A 21,766-nucleotide genomic window follows, 5' to 3' on the forward strand; every position below is an offset into this window, starting at 1 on the left:
GATGGACATCCAAGCCATAATGATCCTGTGCATTGCAAGCAACAACAAGTCAAAGTTTATTACATCTTGTGCAAACTGCAGATTCCCGTAGAGAGATATATTTGCAAAAATAATGAGCACACGATACAGAGATGGTCAACATAACCCAGGGGTATAGATATTTAAAACTTTGGTGGAAGAGGTGACCAAGTACTGTTTCAACAGCATGCATCAACCACAAATGACTGTTTCCACAAAATGCACCGAGTTTCACAATCTGGTTCAGTTGTGTTTGCACTCTATAGAGATCACCTACGTCGCAGTGGCCGGTTTGAAGTGCTTTCCGTGTAGTAAATGGGGTTAAGCTCAGTGGACAAGTAATATTCATTAAGCTCTGCTTTGCATCCTTCACCCTTTGGGGATGTATCTACTGTTAATTAAAAGGGAGGATGATTAAGTTGGACGTTCAAGGAAGTATATTCTGTAACTAAAGTAAAAGTAGCTTTGGCAATGTTTACGGCCAAGGAAAGTGTATAATGGTGGGAGTAGAAAAAGCATAAGGTCTGTCATGAAACCACATGCTGAGTGTACAATATTCTGGGAATCAGGAAATAACTGGAATATCTGTGGCATAAGTATACCTATTCAGCGTCTTCAGATCAGTGCAAGCCATTGAAGACATAACATTTGCATGCATTTTGAAAAGTGGGTGTTGGAGAATGAAGGCCATCAACGCACCTCTTTGTGCCGGTTACTGTCCTACACTGCACACACTACCTTAGTGGGTGGTGTGAGATATGTCAAGAGCTCTCAGGAGCCGGCTTTACCAAATTCTTTTGGTTATTTCCTATGCATTCACAACAATCGTGACATATGTGACCGCATGCATTATTACATCAGTGATGTCGATCGTGATGTCTCCAGTGATGTCACATGTTAGGTTACAGACAGCACATGGCAGGGTACAACACATAAAATGTAATAGTATCACCGCTACCATGACATGTTTGCTTTAATATGGATAGGCCAGCGGAAGAGCTGTGAGAAAAAAAAACATTTAAAAAACTAAGCAAGGAAATCCCACACTACAAGACAATTAAATTAGACACCGCTTTTATTCAGCCAAACATCGGAAAACAATATTTTTTTATCATACAACTGAAAGAGCGATTTTTCTCATTATTTTAGACACAAATGCAGTTCACTATATTATAATAAGCATCAATACTTCTACCACAACCATAATATTTTTTTTTTTAATCAACATTTGAGGAATTGGTAACATTTGGTTGATATGGGGTTGGGGGCAGGGGGGATAGAGGCTAGGAAGGCCTGTCCCAGCTAATATCCTAGTGGGACTAATGAACAGTCTGCTCTCCAATAGACACTGCCACAGGGCAGATGCTCAGTGATCCATGATGGGTGCCAGAGAGGTCACTAGACACATCGAAGTATGGGAGGACATTTTCTGAAAACCTTTTATGGAAGGTGTAGATGTGAGAATTGTGTTCACCATCATAAAACGACAACTCTCCCTCATTAGAGTCCAGTTCCACGCGGATCCTCTTCAGGTTGTTGGGCAGGATAAACTGCGCTTTTGAATAATTGGATGTGTTATTTCTGCAGCTCTCCATAGAGTCAATATACCAGTAGCCAGATTTGGCTATATGAGGAAGGCTGCTAGTCTTTCCCCAGTTACTCTGGGAGGATACACCCACACGCCAGTGAGTGGCCTGGCTCACATCCACCTCCCAGGAGTGCCTGCCTGTGAAGAAACTCCTAGTGCCCAGGATGCAGGAGGATGAAATGAAACTTCTTGGGTTGTCCTCAACCAGACTCCATCTTCGGGTTGTCACGCTGTTTAGGTCTTCAGAGACTGTAAGCTGGCTTGCCGCAGTGTTGGGGTCGAAGTTGAAGGGGACTGAAGAAAGAAAACAAGCCAAGATTTAAAATATTAGCAATCTGGTCAGTAGCCAAACAAACCTGAGAGAAATGCCCCTAACTCTACCTTGTGTGGTCCTCCTTCCCAGGACTTCTACGACCCTGACCATTTGCCAGCCATGTGCTAGAAGTCCCTGCATTGTGAAACTGACCATCATGCAAAATTGTTGCAGCCTGGCTGAGGTTAGGGGTCTGTAGTACCAGAGACTACAGTAGTTTGGGTGGGTCTAGAAGGGTCTGAATTATTGACTGGGAAGAAATGACCGCTGCATATAACACAAAGGGTTGTCTTGCTCGCTCAGACCTTACCGCCTGCTCTTACCACCACCAGCTTTATGTAATATTGTGACACAAGGCACATCAGCTTGCCCTTCATGGCACCAGATCTCATCCGGCAAGACCCCTGAGCACTAACCCTGGGCAAAGCACTGCGCTACACTCGCGTAGTTTGCGCTACTTCGCACTACACAAACTGCACGTAGCACAGTGCAAACTCGCGTAGCTTAGTGCAGCGGTCATTTTGTGCTTGCTCGCGGTCCTCAACGTCAAGTTGGCGACCGCGAGCAAGCAAAATGACATCCTGGCAAGACTTTTTCCTCGTTTGCGATCAGCAACATCAAGTTGCTGATCACAAGTGTGGAAAATAAACCTACCGGCGAGATTCTCAACGCGGGGAGGTCATGTTTCTCATTGCAAGCGGCCGTGTATGCTCGAGACTGCTCGCGATGAGAAACTACCAGTCCGCGATGGGAAATCTACTCGAGCGGCAGTAAAAGACAGCTCGCACTGAGCAAGTTGCCTTTTTCAATGATTGCATAGTGCGGACAAGTATCCGGCACTGTGCAATCATCGCGAACAGGGTACTACGCAGTGTAGCGTAGCTCGCAAAGTGCACTTCGCGTAGCTACGTGTAGCGCTACTTCACAAACTACACTCAGGGTTACTGAGCATCAATGGAGTATTTCAATAGTGAACAGCAGCAATACACACACAAACACATCCAAATCTGAGGGAAAGGGGTGGTGGAGCCCAAACTCTTCTATACAGCCATTTACCTCCCATACTCAATCCAATGAACATTCTAACCAGGCAGTACATAGGATTTCAGTTTTTTAACCATTGGCTCAGGCAGGAAAAACACTGGCAGCTACACCTTCCACATACATGATAAACAGACTGAACTGCTTTACAGGCAAACAAAAATCATTCCAAAATAGTTTACACTCCATAAAACAAATAGATACTTAGGGAGCACAGCATGTGGATTTAAATAACTCACAATTTAGTTGTTCCTTCTATCTTAGCTCGGTTTTCTGCACCAAAAGTGCACTTTTGCAGGAGGAATTCGACGCTACACTATACTTTATTATGTGTGTAATTCCTCACAGCAGCTCCTCATGAGGTATGCAACCTTAGAGTCAGCAAGCTCACAAAGCTTCAGGCAAATAAAAAGGAACTACAGGAAGGAGCAGACACCAAGGGTTCTCTTGCTATGCTCCTAGAAAGTAGAACTTCTGCACACCAAATCCGGCAAGCTCTCGCACCCCTCTAAGAAGAAAAAGTTGCTTACCTGTAATCCTAGTTCTCTTCCAGGGAAATCCTCCAAGTTATAAGCACTAAATTGTCCTGCCCACATGCGGCATACAGGAGCATTTCCTAATTTTTTAAAATTATATATATATATATATATATATTTTCACTGAAAAAACTATAGGTTTCAGGCCTTATATAGTTAGTTAGGAAGTAGCATTTTAAAAAACCATTGCAATTGCTCCTATATAGTTAGTTGTACTAACTATATTTCGCGCACCCGCAATCCACTGCTGATGTCACATATTACATCATTCATGACATGGTCAGTGACATCACTGATGACATCTCAAATGACATCACTGATGACATCATCCAGTGAATGTGGTTTGCTTCGATATTCAAATATGTATTATATATATAGCAATTTGCATTGAAGTATGAGTCGATATATAAAAATACATATTTGGATGGAGGACTTTAACAATTTATAGTGTCTTACTAAATATAGTGAATAGTGACTAAACTGTGAATATCTGTATCACTTTGTCAGTTGTTGTGTAAACTGGTTCTCCAGTTGGTTACTAGCTATGTGAAAGTCTATGTTCGTTATTGATTAGTTAACTGAGTATTTGTATGGGAGAGTGAATGTGTGTGTGGTTCGGTAGAGGGTGTGTGACTGCCCAAAGATGTGTTAATAGTTGATTCAGTAGATATATGAAGTTACAACTACATGTTCTAACAGTTGTTTGGGTGAATGAATATCTTTATGGGTGTGGTGATGAGCAAATATATTTCTCAATGGTACATGTCCAACAAACTAGAAAAATAAAAGGCAGTATATATAAATAAGTATACATAAGACTCCATGATTGTGTTAGTGACTGTATGGGTAACTATATACTTGTAATAATGATTTTATAATATACTAAATATGACTTACTATCTAAATGAATAGATGAAGTGATGTTTGTATAAGTGTGTAGCTAAGTATGTAAGTATGATCCATTGTTTGCATAAGTGAGTAGGATAACTTCATATGTGAATAGGTTGTGTGCTGGTGTGTAATGTCGGTATAGGTGTATAAGTATTTTTGATAGTGTTCTATTGTTCATTAACAGCATGTATGAGTGAATCTTTAGGTAAGTGATTAGATGTGTGTATACATCTAGGAATCAATGAGTGGGTTTTTAAATACTTCTATTGCTGTGTCAATGGATTCAAATATGATACTCTGTATTTTACAAAGAGTGATGAAAGATTTTACTAGTGTATGAAAAAGCGTATGTGATTGTCACGTGGATGATGTCATCATTGATGTCATCATTGATGTCATTTGAGATATCAGTGATGTCACTGACCAGGTCATGAATGATGTAATATGTGACATCAGCAGTGGATTGCGGGTGCGCAAAAAATAGTTAGTACAACTAACTATATAGGAGCAATGTCAATGTTTTTTTAATGCTATTTCCTAACTATATAAGGCCTGAAACATATGGTTTTTTCAGTGAATTTCAAAGGTTTTTTACATGCTAATTCCTAACTATACAAGGCCTGAAACCTATGTTTTTTCAGTGAATTTGCAAGGTTTTTTAAAGGCTAATTCCTAATTATATAAGGCCTGAAACCTATGGCTTTTTCAGTGAATTTGCAAGGTTTTTTAAATGCGAATTCCTAACTATATAGGCCTGAAACCTATTTTTTTTCAGTGAATTGGCAAGGTTTTTTTAAATGGTAATTCCTAACTTTATCAGGCGTGAAACCTATGGTTTTTTTCAATAAATTTAAAAGGTTTTCTAAATGCTAATTCTATTAGCGGATAACGTTTAAATATGTAAATATCCTTGTGGGACCACCTGAGCAGCCGTAGGGGGTGAGGGTGTTTCTACTCTGTCACCTTTTTGCATTCTACATGTTTGTTTATCTGCTTCTTTTGTGCCTCGGTCTACCGAGCACATGATGGCTGCCCAAACTTCCTGGTTTGGAGTGTTCACAGCCAATCAATGCAGCCCATGCTCGGAAAGGTCTGCGTGCACTCCTGATTGGCTGGCAGTCATCTGTCAACATTCCAAACTGTCCAAACCAAAAAGTGTTGGCCACCATCTTGTTTCTCAGGAGAACTGAGGCACAAGAGAGCCCAAAACAAGAGTGGAAAACGCGAAAATGGGGCTGGGTAGAGATCCCCTGACCCCCTAGCCCTTTTCAGTAGGTCCCAGAAGGACCTCCAGGGCAAAAAAATGTATTTATTTTTTTTTCAAAAAATCGCGGGGTTTTTTCTGGCCCTTGGGGTTCTTCTGAGACCCCCCCTGAGAAGGGCTAGATGTCCTATGTTAAATTGCATGGGGAAAAATGTTTTGGGACCCCATTTTTCACTGTTTTCCCCTGTAGTACGCTCAGGGTACGCATCCGGGTAAATGCACATGTAAACGCGGCCTAAGCGTACTCGGCGAAATAAAAAAAAATTGCTTTTTTTGCCCTTTGGGGTCCTCCTAGGCCCTCCTGAGAAAACCTAGGGGGTCAGGGGGTCTCTACCCTGCCCCCTTTTAAAGTTTACCCCTTTTGTTTTTTCACCTCTTGTGTCTCTGTTCTACCGAGACACAAGGTGGCGGACTCTCCGGACCATTTGGAATGTTCACAGACACCCGAGAGCCAATCAGCTTTCCGCTCGCGCACTTCCGTGGCGCGTCTGGTGCGCTTACCGGTACGCGTACCCAAAGCGCTCGAAGCACGCATATAGATATATATGTGTTTTTTAAGTTAATTTTCATAAAAACCACTGGAGCGATTTTAACCAAATATGGAAAAGGCCCTACTGCGTACCAGTCCCTACCATTTTGCCAAGTTTGGTGTAATTCCGTTCAGCGGTTCGGGCTGTAGCCGTGCCTAATCGTCCTTTTTTCTCGGCCCCCGCTTGACTAATCCCCCCGAAACTTTCAGGGAAGGAGCGGAGCGTAACGGGCCATCTTTCTTGAGAAAATCGCGTACATTCATTAACCGGCGCCAAAGTTATTCCCAATAAAATGTTGTGGATTTCCTATGGAAACTAGGTCCTAACTATATATACCTACTAGCTATCGCCAGTAGGATAGATATATATATATATATATATATATATATATATATATATATATATATATATATATATATATATATATATAAAATATATAAAATCACTCGAGGATCCACTAGTATATGGATCGTAGCCGTACTCTCTCCAGCGATTACCGGTGCACACAACAGCAGCAGCCTCAGTCTCAAAATGGTAGGTTTAGGCAAATTTTGGAACTCCAAAAAATAATCACTTCGGCACACCTCTAGACAGCATAAACAGATTTATTTATGCACTTAAACGAGGTACTTCGGCAAAATGATTTTATCAACTAACTACACTGTGCCCGATTGCCTCAAGAAATAGTCCCCATAACTCAGACATAAACATACTATTGTAGCTTTTGGTGCAGCGAGAAAAATACAGAAGGTTTAAACATATAAGCAATGTTAAAAACTGTATCTTGAATATTAGCTTGCCCACTAGGGCTCAATTTGTCAAATCACTAATGCAGTCTGTGCCTAATGCGGATACAAATGTTTTAGGCTTGATTGACCGGATCATAGCGCAGTGAGCTAGTAGTAGAATTATCTATAAACCGCCTTAAGATGAACAGCGCAGATTGCATGAATAATAGCTGCTTTTTCAAATACAGAGTTTCAGCCCTTGAGCAGAATGTTATAAAATGTGCCTTGAATTTAAATTGTATTAAAATGAACCCGTGCACTATATCATTTAATTTGGGGTAGTAAGGCAAAATTTAAAACTGCATATTAGCATGTTACAAGAAGAAACATTCCTGACGACCGCTTTGTTTATTTAATCGCGGCAGTCTGTTTGTTATTTTGTCACATGTTTGTTTATTTAGCCCAATGAAATACACACAACTTGACTCGTGAGCAAGGAAACTTCCCGAAACGCGTTGAGTTTATTTTTGTTGCCAGTCACGTAAATAAACCCTTTGATGCAACTTTGGGCTCGTGTCTTTTCATTGTGTGGATTCGTGAATTGATTATAGGGTTCGCCACCCGGCACGAGCCCCTGTCGCAAAGAGGTCGAGTAAAGGCGGCGTTTGGCGTCTGCGGAACCTGATGATTTGAGATATATATATATATATATATACAGATTTATTTATGCACTTAAACGAGGTATTTAGGCAAAATGATTTTATCAACTAACTACACTGTGCCCGATTGCCTCAAGAAATAGTCCCCATAAATCAGACAAACATACTATTGTAGCTTTTAAAATACGCTCAAATTCAATTTTTACAAAATTAATTTTACATTTCATATGTTCACTACAATTGTTCCTCATGGTTACTAATATATCATAGTTCTAAGCATATATGTCTAACACCATTATTACCGACACGAGTGCAGTGTTACATTCCTGCTACTTTCAATAAAGATACCCGATTCAAAACCAAGTGGTTCCTGCGAGTTGAACTGCCCAATTTACATCACATTTTATCTTATTGCATTCTGCGCAAATCTAATAATTTGGAGAAATTGCCGAACAATTGAGTACTATGTCGAGAAACAAAGTTAAGGAATTCAAAAATGGGTAATACTTGATGTAGGACTAGTGTGTAACGCCGACAAGTGTGCTATACATTTTTTTTCGGCAAGGGGTCACCCCTAACAAGTGTCTATAACAGGTTGGGTGTATTTTACTATGTCACCTATAACGGAGACCCTTGAAAAATAATCCAATAACTTATTTATTCCATTTATATAGCGCGTTATCACCGGTTGGTCTCTAAGCGCTTATAGATTACTATATTTCATTCACTATCCTCTTATTGTGTGGCATAACTGCTGCACAGATAGGTCCATGCAGAAAGGAGATAACGTACAGTTGTATAAATCATCCCTTATGCGTAAGTGAAGAGTTGTACTCATCTCATATTGCCCCCATACCTATATGTATTACAAAAAGCTAAAATGCTTTGTGACAGTGATAATTCCATCCCTAGTGGGTTAAAATATCGGTATTAAAGCCAAGCTTCCATTTTTTCAGTTATGTTAATTTACGCTCAATGGATGTACTCCACGTATGCTCCATTTTTGGACATGGGCAGCTGTTGCTTACTGCGGTGTCGATGAAGAAAATGGTGTCCAGGGATGATGTGTCGGAAGATAAGTTGCGCTGCGTCGATTCCACAGTATTGAAGTAGGCGTTGCGTCTGAGTCAGGGCAATGCGTTATGGACTTCAGTGATGTGGTGCTCAAGGCTTATGCAGCAGCAGTTCTTTAGGGGCAGTGCGACGAAAAGCGGGCCTGTGTTGTAAGGTCGTAGTTGTTGCATTCAGCAGGAACTATGCTCCGGTGCTGGTAGTGGAGATGCATCGAGTTTTGGCAGTGCTGCGCGGATTCCAAACGATGCTTTGAGTCGATGAATGGATTTTCTCCCTGAAATCACCATATTCCACTTCCAAGAGCCCAGAACCTGGATATGGCACCCCTTGGCAAGTCTGGACTCTCAACAGAAGAGCACAGGTTCTGGCAGGTGAAGTCTTTGAAGACCCTTAGACTTCTTAAAAGAAGGCAAGCTCAACACAAGCCCTTGGAGAACCTTGGAAGCAGGATACATATAGCAAAGTCCAGTCCTTTCACTCCCAGGATTGAAGCAGCAAGCAGCAGGCCAACACAGTAAAGCAAACAGTAAAGTGACAGTCCCTCTTGACAGCTTATCCATCTCTTCTTCCTGGCATGATGTCCTCTGTCCAGAAGTGTTCTGAAGATATAGGTCAACGGTCCAGTACTTATACCCAATTTAATCTTTGAAGTAGGCAAACTGCAGTCTTTGTAGTGCACAAGACCCTGCCTTTTCCTGCCCTGGTTCCAGACACTACAGAGGATGGGGACTTCTTTGTGTGAGGACAGGCACAGCCCAATTTAGGTGTGTCAACTTCTCCCACCACTCTAGCTAAGTAGGATCCGTCAGCCTGGTGATGGGCTATCAGGGTGTGCAGGAAACACCTCAGCTCCCTTTGCATGATTGTCTAGAGAGAATGCACAAACCGCCATACTATCATCCTGATCAGCATACAGGAAGAGGCACAGAATGGTTAGAGTCAGAAAATGGCAACTTTCTTAAAGTGGCCTTTACAGACCTACAATTTAAAAACCAACTTTACTAAAATATATATTTTTATATTGTGAGGCCAGAGACCCCACACTTCGATTTTCTATCAGCTTCATATTTATTAGAAGCTAAGTGTGACAAAGTGGCTCCCAGCTGTCACTCTTACAGATCTCAGAGAAGCCACAGAATTTGAAGTTGGTAGAGAGAAGGACCAAGACACTGCACATTTTTCCTTTGTATACAACAAAATCTAGCACTCCACTTGGAAACATACACATACCATAACAAATATATAAGAGCAAGAAAACCACCAAAGATTACACAAATGAGAGAAAGATACAAAGATAAAAATAAGTCCCAAAAGAGATGAAGGTAGTCCTTTAAAGCCACTGGTGACGTTTGAGCTTGCAATCGTATTCAACATGGTCTTTGACAGCCTTTTCCCTTTGAAACAGTTCCTTGCGAGTTCCCTTAGCTGCACTGTTTACCGATGTTGACTAGGGTTCTTGAGCAGAATAATGCCTTTTAGGTTCCCAGTTAAGTTAAACGACCCAGCCACTGTTTCAAATGATTCCCACAGTGGTCAAATCTTGACCCCAATCACCCACATTAACAACAACATCCTTTACACTTATTTTTCTCAAGGGACTCCTTTTTCCTTAAGAGTTTTCAGCTTTTCATTTAGTTTGAGAATATTCGATAAAGACAGTGACCCATCAATTCCTCCAACTCATCTAACAATGTATAATTTGGAAATGTGTGCTAATACACCTGAATAGTTCTAATAGGGTTTTCTCAGTGATTGAGGGAGAAGACAGTCTAGGGGGCACCATGCACTTCTGAGGAACCCTCTTCCAGTCCATTTTGTTCATCTGAGCAACTGTACCCCTCCTTCAACATCCTATTGAAACACAACCACAAGATTAGACTCAGGATGGTAGAGAATCGATTTCTTGTGTCTGATACCACAGGACCCAAGAAATTCTCCCAGGTCCCTTGAACACAACTGGGCCCCATTAACCAAAAGAAAAGAATCTTTAAAACCCTTCCGAAAAAATGTTACTTGAGAGATCAAGACTGAGGCAGAGGAGATGTTCCCTACACACATCACTTCTGGCCAACCTAACAACATATCAGTGGCCAATATGAGATGAGGAGTCAAACCTTCATCACTAAATAGTCTGACCATGTCCACAGCAACCTCCTTCAAAAGACCACAAGGAAATTGGCTACAGACCATAGGTGTAACAAGATTTAAGCATTTGTTATGAGCAACACATTCAGTACATAATCTAATGATACCGCCAACCTCTGCATCAAAACCAGGCCACTAGAAATGAGTACAAATATGTTTCTTTGTTTTCACAACACCAAAATGTCCTTAATCGGTTCCATGCATCGAATGGCCGGGAGCTGTCCAACGTCATGGTGGGTGTGTGTGTCGAACTGCTCCTGGCCGTCATAGCACCCACCCACGGGGGAAGCGCTAGCACTCTCCCCGTGGGCCGCCTATCTACGGGCCGCCACCAGGGATGGCAGCGGAAGCCCTTCCGCTACCCCCCTTTCTCCCTCCATGTCAGCTAATGATGTCAGCTTGAGCAGATGTCATTAGATGCAAGTGGAAACGCTGGAAGCCATTTGAGGGAAAAGGTAATTATCTTCCAGGGGACGGTATGGTGTTTTAAACAAAGAGGCATCAGAGGAAAGGAAAGGGCTTTTCTTTCCTCCGATGTCTCTTTGTAGCATTCCTGCTGCAGGATCACGCATGGGACACGATCGGGCAGCAGGAATGCCCACTGGTATTACAGTAGTGTCCAAAGAACAAAAAATTCTGAAAAGCAAAGTGATCAATGTGAAATGAGGTTAACATTCTTTCTACATCCTCATTTGGGTGCAATTATTTATTGATAAAGGGATGTTGAAGAAGTTAACAGAAGGTGTGCGTATATAGATTGTGTTACTAAATCCAGCGCACTAGTGTAGTCCCTCACTTATGGACCACACTAGTGTGCTGGATTTAGTAACACGATCTATATACAAACAACTTCTGTTTTTTGGTCTCTGGACACTACTGTAATACCAGTGGTTCACCTCCAGGTGGAGGTCAGCATACCGAAAAACAAACCCTATGATGGTAGTCACATAACGAATAAGCGGAGAACCAAGATATACTGCCTTTCCATCTACGTACATATATGAGGGTTTTTTATGAAAGGCACTAATGACCCTGGTAACGCAGGTACAAGTGGTCCATTGCCCCCTTTCTTCTGATCTTTGTAAATTGAATGATCGCCACTATCCCGATTTAATTCCTCCCACCACCAAAACACCCCAATTATTCTAAGAGATGTAGTATTTGTGCGAAGATATATGCGGAAGGAGACTCATATGCAGTGTGCTAATTTTCCTTCTAATCCTAGACTCTGTATGCTCACAGGTTTCAGATTGTATCACACTCAAGAGTTTTGGGGAGCAACTGTGAGTCTAATAGTGAACTGCCTGGTCTGTATTGTTTTATATTTGTTGTTCTGCTTCACAGTTGGCATTAGTTACCGCTGTTGTGTTTGTAGTTCTAGTTTTGTCTCTAGTTCCAATTGGTTTATGTTTTTCTTCCTTGTTAGAAAAAAAACCTTGCTGACGGTGTGCGTTGATTGGCGCTTAGCTGGCGGGGTGTGTGGGCTGGCGCTTGGCTGGAGGATTGCGTGGGCTCGCGGTGTGCGTGGGCTGGTGCATGTCTGGCGGTGTGCATGGGCTGGCGCTTGGCTGGCAGTGTGCATGGGCTGGCGCTTGGCTGGCAGTGTGCGTGGACTGACGCTTGCTGGAAGTGTGCGTGGACTGACGCTTGCTGGAAGTGTGCGTGGACTGACGCTTGCTGGAAGTGTGCGTGGACTGACGCTTGCTGGAAGTGTGCGTGGACTGACGCTTGCTGGAAGTGTGCGTGGACTGACGCTTGCTGGAAGTGTGTGAGTACTTACTTGCTGCTGGCCATTCCACACTCTGCCAGGCAAATGCCACTACAAACACTACATCAACCATCAGCCGGTGACATTGCTGTTAGTCATGTGGGCGTATGAAAGTTATGGCCTCTTGAATGGCGCTGGAGGTGTGAATGGTCTTGTGTGTGTCACGTATGAAAGACGTGTGAATGGCCTGTAAAGAGGTTGGTGCCGTGGCAAGGCTATACAGCTCACAAGCTGAGTCTCATTGGTTCAGGTTTTTAATCTAATTATTAACAGTGCATTTACATTTTGTGACATCGCTGGTTATTAAAATTTACGCACTGAAGCTTCACTCACCCTCTTGCCAAATCCAACCAGTTAGTGTATGTACTTAAGGAATAGTTTGTTTTGAAGTAATGTTGGTCTTTTCTATCTTTCCCTGCCAGGGTGTACATTGTCTCTACATGGTAGTTTGATGTGAGTGTTGTAATGCGCTGGGCCCACAGCTGGTGGTGTGAACGTGTGAGTCAAGTATGAGGTGTGTGAATGGCCTGTAAAGAGATTGGTGCCTTGACGTGGCTTTATAGCTCACAAGCTGTGAGTCATTGGTTCACGTTTTTGTGAAATCACGTTAATAAAATATACATTTTGAACTTTCATTCTCCCTTATGGCAAATCCAACCAGTATGTGTGTACTTGAGGAACAGTTGGATAGAGAGTAATATATGTCTAGTCTTTCTGTGCCAAGGTGTAGTTTGTTTCTAGGGAAAATTTACCAACTTTAGATATTTTTGAAAACAATAAGAAATGGGGAGTACTGGCTGGTGTGCCTCTTATGGATCCCAACAACATTTTTTATTCACAATGCCATGAAAACCTCAAAATGTGACTCTAGTCACACATTTTCCTTACATTACTGGGTCATAATCTTCTGGTATCAGAAAAAACATAATTGTCCTACCACCCAGCGTTTCCCCAGGTCTCTCACTTCTGCGGGTGAGCCAAGTTCCCGCGACCGGCAAGGGCCGAAAACGTATTGTGGAGACATCAAAATAACAAAACAACCTGGTTTTGCAAGGAGGGTAACCTGGGTTTTTGGATCCAGACCCGGCAGCCATCTAGGGAAACCAAACTAAACCCAGATATTTCTGAAACTAGACCCCCGGGGGAGTCCCGGGAGGTATGGCTTGTGTGTACCCTCCCACCCCCCAGCATTTTCCTACCCAGAATCCCATGCAAACCTCAATTTTAGAAGAAAAAATCACATTTTCCTCACATTTCTGTGTGGGATCACCATGTCAGCACAAATGTCCTACCTCACAGCGTTCCCCTAGGTCTCCTGATAAAAATGATACCTGGGGGAACACTGGGTGGTGGGAAATTTGTGTCAGCCCATTGATCCCACAATTTTCCCACACAGAAACATGAGAAAAATCCCACTGGTGTTCTAGTTTACAGAAATGCCTGGGTTTGGTAGTTTTCCTTAGATGGCCGCCGATCCCAGGGCCAAAAACTTTAGTGATCCTTCCCTTGCTAAAACCAGTTCGTTTTGTGATAGGTAATTTTGATGTCTCCACAATACGTTTTGGATCCTCCACTACCCTGAGCACTTGACCCACGCACACAAGTGAGGTACCATTTTGTATCGGAAGACTTTGGGGGATGCTGGGTGTGTGGAAGTTTGTGTATTCACGCAGATTCCAGCACTTTTCATCACAGAAATGTGATGAATTTGGTTTATTTGGGACAAAGTTTGAGGTTTGCAAGGGATTCTGGGTAACAGAAACCGATGAGAGCTACACAAGTCACTCCATCCTGGATTCCTCTGGGTGTCTGGTTTTAAAAAATGTGTAGGTTTGCTATATTTTCCTAGGTGTGGGCTGAGCTAGTGTTCAAATTCCACAGCTAGGCACATTGCAAAAAAAAAGGGTCAGCTTTCACAGGAAAAACATAATGCGTCCATGTTGCATAGTAGAATAAGTGTTATTACCATTTACTTGCTTTACATTTCTCCCTTGCAAATGTAAGAATTTATTTTTAAAAAGTCATTTTGAAAAATGATCTAATTCACATGCTTGTATGGGTACCCACAATGCTGGAGCTGTGCAAATAACCATTGCTTCTAAACTCTACATTTTGTTCACATTTCAGAAATATATAGGTTTCCTTGGTATCTATTTTTCACACAGCTCAATTATTTTCCTTGGGTTCCTCTGGTTCTTTATGAACCAACAAGACCTATATATCCTCACAACCAGAAGGGTTCAGCGGATGTAACGGTATATATTGCTTGCAAAAAGTTGTGATACTTAAAAGAAGTTACAGGTCAAATGCTGGCACAAATGGCTGTTTAATTTTCCACTCCATTTCAATATTTTTTATTGTCAACGGTTAGTTTCTATTAAAAAAAACCTTGAGGGATCTACACAAATGACCACTTGCTGAATTCAGAATGTGGCCTACTTTTCAGAAATGTATAGCTTTTGGGGATGAATTATTGCTTTCACACCATTTCTACCACTAACTGGAAGGATGTTGAAAGCACAGAAAGTAGCAAAAATAGGCTATGTCCCGGTAAAATGCCAAAACTGTAGAAAATGATGTCTACCTATCCCTGTAAGCTGGGAAGATGGTGGGATCAGCACCACAAATCCTTTGTTAATACCATTTGCAGCGGGGGAAAACTGACGCTTTCTTCTGCAGCACTTTGACCTCCAAAAAACTGAATTGTGCTGTATTTTGGCCAATTTCTGAGTCCCTTCCAGGGGAATCCAGAAACCCTGGGTACCTTTAACCACATCGCTGCTTGGTAGTTTCCCCTGCTGTGCTGGACAGCAACGAAACCGGGTGTGGTCATGATGAGCTCAGCTCGTCATTAGCACCTGAGAGGTATACCTCATGACGAACTCAGCTCGTCATGAGCATGGAAGGGGTTAAAATCTTCATGATGTAGGAAGAAAAGGACACAAATTTGGCATTGATACCTTTTGTGGAAGAAAAGTGCTAACTACCCCAAATAGCCAAAAAAAGGCTTAGCACAGGGGGCGTAAAGGCTTTGCAGAGAAGGGGTTAATGTGCAAGATTAATCCCTTTGCTCCTAAAACAGGTTGGAACAACTAATCTTGTACCACAGACAAGTATGCCATCACCCTACGCTAACGCCACTTTAGTGTCCTCAAATGGGTGTAGAGTAGACTCAATAGATTTTATATCCAGCCAATCTTCCAACATATACGACCAACACATTTTGAGAACTTTATTCTGCTCTATCCACTCCTTCCACTCTACTTCCAGGATAGATCATTGTGTTCTTGCGATCACATTTTCAACAGGCCTTTCTGCATCGTAATCCTGTTCCTCCTCGGACTATGGTCTTCACAACAAGATTTAACAAACATTTGGCCACACAATTTGACAAACTAGGAATATACTTGATGTCAAATTTAAGTTATTGAAGTTAACAACCCATCTTCTAATTCATGATGAAACATTAAAGATCTTTTCTTTTGGCAACATTTCTTTTAGAGGGTTACTATCTGGTTTGAGCTCACCAAAAACTGGAATTTCTCGACAGCCCAACTCATTGCAAATTCCTCTTTTTTGTTAACTGTATAGTTCAGTTCAGCTCATTTCAACATCCCGGAGTCAAATGAAATAGTGTACTACTTTTACCCATGGTTCTGTAACAAAACATCTCCCGGCCCCTTCCTACTATCGTCCTCGACTGTGGCCACTTTGCCTTGTACATAAGCTTTCAAATCAGCAGCCATCTGTAGCTCCTTCAACTGAAGGATATTCTCGAAATGTTCACACTACATACATTTCACACAAGTTTCTTAAAGCAACACATTTTAATAGACGGTGGCGAATAAAGTCAATATAAAACTACTACAGCTAAAAACAATGCACCCGCCTTTGTTGGATCTTTCTAAAGCAGGCTTTGCTTCCACCAAATCCCTTTTAAGTCTAACCCCTTTCTGCGAGATGGGTTGGCCAAATACATAATTTCCTTGTTCCCAAATGTGCATTTACAGTCTTCCAAAGTCAATCCAACACGTTTCCAAAATTCCCAAAACTTGATAGACAGATTCTTTCCCTCCCAAGTTCCACCAGAGATGAGCAGGTCTTCTTGTAAGCATCTACAACATCAAGATTATTTAAGACTCTTTGAAAAATAGAAGCAACTATGCCAATCCCAAACATCCTCCTTAACAATTTATTGGAACCAAAGGGTGTTATAAAAGCAGTGAGATCTTGTAAACCTTCCTCCACCTTGATCTGGTGGTATGCAGAAACTAGATTTAGGGTAATGAAAAAATTTGCAGTACAAACTGAGAACATTTCCAACAAATTAGGTCAGGGAAACTGATCTACAAGGACTGCCCTATTAAGACATTTTGGGTTGAATAATTTTTGTGCCATGTGCCTTCTGAGCGACTACCACTGACGGCAACCTCGGTTCCCTCTATCAGTTCAATGATACAATCATCAGAAGCTCACCTTTTACAGCATTGTGAACTTAAATGGGCATTCTCCTCACCAACACTACGTAAAGTGTGGGACCCTCCCTGAGTTTTATTCTATGGGAATAACTTACAAGTCACCCGAACTGGAGTAAAAATATTAGAAAATCTTTTTGGAAAATCCCCACACAAACCTTCAACCTGTTGCACACATGTGAGGTACTGCATTAGGCTCAAGATAGACACCAATATCTTTTTGATGTGGACAACCCAAAATGTTATCAACCCTTACAGCCAAATAAATCTTTGAGTAAAGTTTCCTTTATATTTAAAGAGCGTGAAACTATCCCACTATGTTTTTCAGATGATCACCCCATAACCTCCCGCTTTCATATGCATCTTCCTGAGAGTCACCATCCCTTCATAAATTGTCTTCTATACCAGCAAGGAAATAATATTCAATTGGAACATGGCTCAAACATCAACTGTAGACATTTGCTATCAGTTTTAACAATCTATGACCGATTTCTGTGTTTTAATTTTCCGAGTTTGAGGACCACCTCCTAAACCTCTCATGTTAATTTATATTCTACTTTCACTCATGCAACACTTGACAAAATATTCACATTTGCCACATTTATTGCAAGCAGCTTTGATAGCTGAACATTATTCTAGTTAGCCATGTGTCCTGCTATACCACACCGAAAATAGTTACCCTTACAATAAATGTGTTCTTTCCTCTTACCATACTCGCATCACCTTTTAGTTCATTAACACAACAAATCATACGTTATACACTTGACGGTCAATATCGCACCAGCCAAGGGTGGCTCATAATTAAATTACAATTCATCCCTTAGTCTGCTTCATCAAAGAGTACCAACTGGTCTCCAATGCGTGCCTCCACTAGAGCACCAACCTTGAAAGAAGACCCCAGTCTTCTTAAAGTGGTGATACATTTATCCACAAATTCATCATTCTTCTGTGTTAGTCTCCCAATTGAAATCTCTGCAAAATAGGACTGACTCTTAAGAAGCCTTTCTCTGCAGCTATGTCAAACTCATTAAGACCATGAAAATCCTCCTGAGATAGGTCTGGCAAATCATACAAAACTTCCTGGCCTTTTACTGCAAAATAGAGAGTTAAAAGGGACAGTTTCCTCTGAGAACTAAGATTGGTCCCACAAACATGATACATTGATGAAGACCTTTACCCACTTATCCCCAGGGCTTTAAGTGGGAGGGGGGTAGAGGGGCGGTGTGGGGGGGGAGGGGGAGGGTGTTTCAAAGGGATGTGGCCGATGTAATTAAGGGCATAAGCTAAAAATCTGTGCTTAGCATAGTGTGCCATCCGACTAGCATATTGCGGTTTCTGCCATTGCATGCAGATATCTCATACAACAAGTAACATTATATCTACAATAAGCAAGGATTATTGGCTTTGTCAATGGTCGCTAGTTGCATAAGATCAAGAAGCAACAACTATGGCTTTGTTGTGTAGAATATTGAAAATGCTTTAGTTCTAAAATGATGATTGAAAGTACTATAGCGAGTCTCTTTGAAGTTGCATCAAAGGCAGTGAAGGGTGGTCCTGCTGCAGAGTTCAGATTTATTTTTCACCCTGAGGGTGAGGGAAAAATGGAGAGCCCAATATGGACCTATCCCAGCACCTGCTTTAAATAACTGCCAGTGCTGAGCACCAACAGGACCTGGCCCACTTAAAGCCAGGCTTACCCCACTACAAAAGGGGTTCATCAGTGTGTGATCGAAATAAAGAGGTGGCGCCACATTTTCCAAAATGTCTCCCAGTACGTCAAGTCTTTTTGGTTAATCAGAATGGGAATCGTTGTCAAAAACATAATGCAAAACTAAAAGGTTCAGTTACTGGTCTACCAGGAAAAACAAACAGGTGAACACAACCCACCTGGGGGAGAAAGCACAGTCATGGGGGCCAACAAGGTATGCACCGCAAAATAGCCAACCAACCAGAAAGGAAATTAATATTTTAATAAGGAGAGCACAACAGTAGTTTGGATCGCTTTATATAGAGAACCTACTTAAGGCAAAATAATCATCACCCACGTTCCCTGAACAGCTTCTTGCTAGTGAGATTGAGAATTAATCAAAAGTCTCTGGAGAGTCTTTTTATAATGTAATCATGCACAGCTCACAAAAATTCTGAACCTTTAACTCGAAGATGTAATCATATGCTTCTGCTTCCAATAAACACTGGGTAGTAAAACTTCACTGCCTTGCCAAATAGGAATTACTGCATGGCTGGAGTCAGCACGCGAGTGGCTCAGCGGAAATCGCAGCCTGCCCAGAAAACGCTAACGTTGCACCCCCGTGAACATAGAATGCGCCACGTGTCAACGTTTCACAGGGACTAGGGTTCAATAGCAGGAAACAGAGGCTTTGTTTTATGCTTTTTTCTCTTTCTTTACTGAAGCAAATACAACAGCCAATGAAACTTTACACTACATAAATGGAAGGACTGCCCCTTCCTTCTATACACCAATCAACATTCCCTCATGGGGTATTCATTTTATTTATTTTAACAGTTTTATATAGCGCTGGCTAGACCCAAGGGTATCAGAGTGATTTACATGAGAAGGACAAGAGCGAACAAAAAAATAATAAGTTCGAACAAAAAGGAAAAGCAAAATATGGGAGCAAAAAGTCAAGAACAATAAATACAAAATCAAAGATATAGGCAGTAACATTTAAAACTAAACTAGGAATTGTATGATTGTGTAAGCGTGGTAGGCCAGAGTAGAGAGGTGAAGGTATGGGGGTACGGTGGGGCTAGAGAGGGAGAAAGGAGAGAAGATAACATGAAGGGGAATGAGGTGAGTGAAAGTGACCAGGAGGAAGGAGGATAGCGGTAAATGTGGGGAGATATGCGGGGGTGGCAGGTCAGGTAAAATGCATAGAGGAACATGCAACATAGAAGTCCGTCCTCTTTCTTTGCTGCTGCAGCAGCTAACTTAGTGCTTTCAAATGTATTTAATAATTCATTGTGTGATAGGGTTTATTGTGGGCAAACAATATTATAGTCAAGCGGATGCACACAGTCGTGCGTGCGGGCTGATTGACGCACGTTATCTAAAGGGGAGTGGGGCAGACGCGTTTATAAGGGAAGTCCCCCTTCAGCATGAGCGAGGAGACGTTCGGACATAAATATTTTCCAATTGGCTCCTCGTGCGGTGCCTCTTCAGTCAGCCTTCCCAGTGAACGCCCGACGGGGCACAAACACTGTGAAGGGCACTGCCCTAGAAGAGTTGGGGTGTCTCCCTCCACAGTGACTAGGAACTAAATTTAGTCTGGAACAATATATGAAATTGCAGAGACTACTGACCTGAGGCTCTAAGCCTGTGAAAGCTGAGACTGAATCACCCCTAGGCATACAAAGCCCCCCTGAACATCTTCCACCCATCCATTAGATATCACGATGGGGGGGATGAATTTACAGAATACGCTGAATAGGAGGAGGTGCCTTACGAGCACCAGATGGGGGCGCAGTTAGTCGAGGCTCTAGATTCCAAAGTACAAGATTTTGTGAATCAGGCATTAAGGCTTTATAGCCTTTTACCCACCCAGTGAAGAGTTATGGCAGGCATGTCTTAATAGAACCCTTAGGGGAATCCTTAATAAAGGGATTGAAGTTGAGTAAGAAGGGCATTGCCAGTTAGGTGACGTCCATGCATTCCTCTGTGGAGTTCCTATCACAGATGGTGTGGTCAGTCCTACAGGACCATAGATATGGAAGTTCATTTACACAAAGCTCATTGGGTGCTTCATCGAGTTCCACCCCAGGGTTGGCTGAGGTCTCTTCGGATACTTCCTGTGACACTTCCTAATCAGACGAGTCACAAGAGAAACTGCGTCCAATAAACACAAACGTAAGACGCATTCCATGGAGCCTGAAATCCCAAGCAACAAGAATCTCCTTTTTGGCCCCAAGAACATATTACCCCCTGGGTCTACGGAATAGGTACCCTGTGGAGAGGTCGCACACTATATGCAAGACAATTTGAGACAGAGTTTTGAGGGGGACGTGTACAGCACCTTAAAATCAGAGTACCCACGTCCTTCCATCGTGGGCAAGGTAACAGACTCCAGAACTGGACCCCACCATGGCCACATTTTTTTAAATGGTTCACCAAGGACCCAAAAAACGGTCTCGACATGGTATGTCAAGACCAGCTTTTGGATGAGTCTGGACCCCTCACCAAGATTTTAGACCTGGCAGTCAGGGCCAAAGATTCCAACTCCCCCCTTGACCCACCTGAAGTCCTCGAAGGGGCGCAGAGAGCCCCATTTCTATTAGGAAACACAAATTGTGCCCAGTCCATGGAACAAAGGAAATCCTTTACGAGGATCGAGCCCCAACTGGCTGAACTTACTTCCACAGAAGCAGGTACCCTAGCCAACAATCAGCTGTTAGGCAACACATTTGAAGATTTGGGGATCATCCACCGCTGCACCTATGGTATCTTCTGTTAACTCTAATACAGAACCACTGTCTAAATATATTGATGCCTTTTTAGGCCCCCTGACTCGGAATTATCAATCCTATATTAGAGACACAGGAGACATAATAGGCAAAATAGAGCATATGACATTCAATCCAGAACGAAAATTTCCGGTTACATTAGCTATAGAGGTGCTTTATACAAATATACCTCAACAGCAAGCCATAGAAGCAGTAGCAGCCTTCTTAAGCAGAACCTCAGGGGAGAGACCATATCAGATTATTTTAGAGGGCCTTGA

At 42.1% G+C, this 21,766-nt stretch overlaps 1 protein-coding gene across 1 annotated transcript in view; it reads right to left on the bottom strand.

Moving 5' to 3' along the window:
- Positions 1-1,077: 1,077 nt before the first annotated feature.
- The window catches only part of TRIM35 (tripartite motif containing 35), a 333,014-nt gene continuing 312,325 nt past the window's right edge, over positions 1,078-21,766 (bottom strand). Inside the window, exon 6 of the mRNA XM_086925495.1 lies at positions 1,078-1,900. Within this exon, the coding sequence (XP_086781621.1) occupies positions 1,338-1,900 (563 nt within the window). The 3' untranslated portion in view covers positions 1,078-1,337. The remainder of the gene's footprint in view (positions 1,901-21,766) is intronic.

Source organism: Lissotriton vulgaris, chromosome 6 (assembly GCF_964263255.1).
Source record: "Lissotriton vulgaris chromosome 6, aLisVul1.2, whole genome shotgun sequence".
Taxonomy (NCBI): Eukaryota; Metazoa; Chordata; class Amphibia; order Caudata; family Salamandridae; genus Lissotriton; species Lissotriton vulgaris.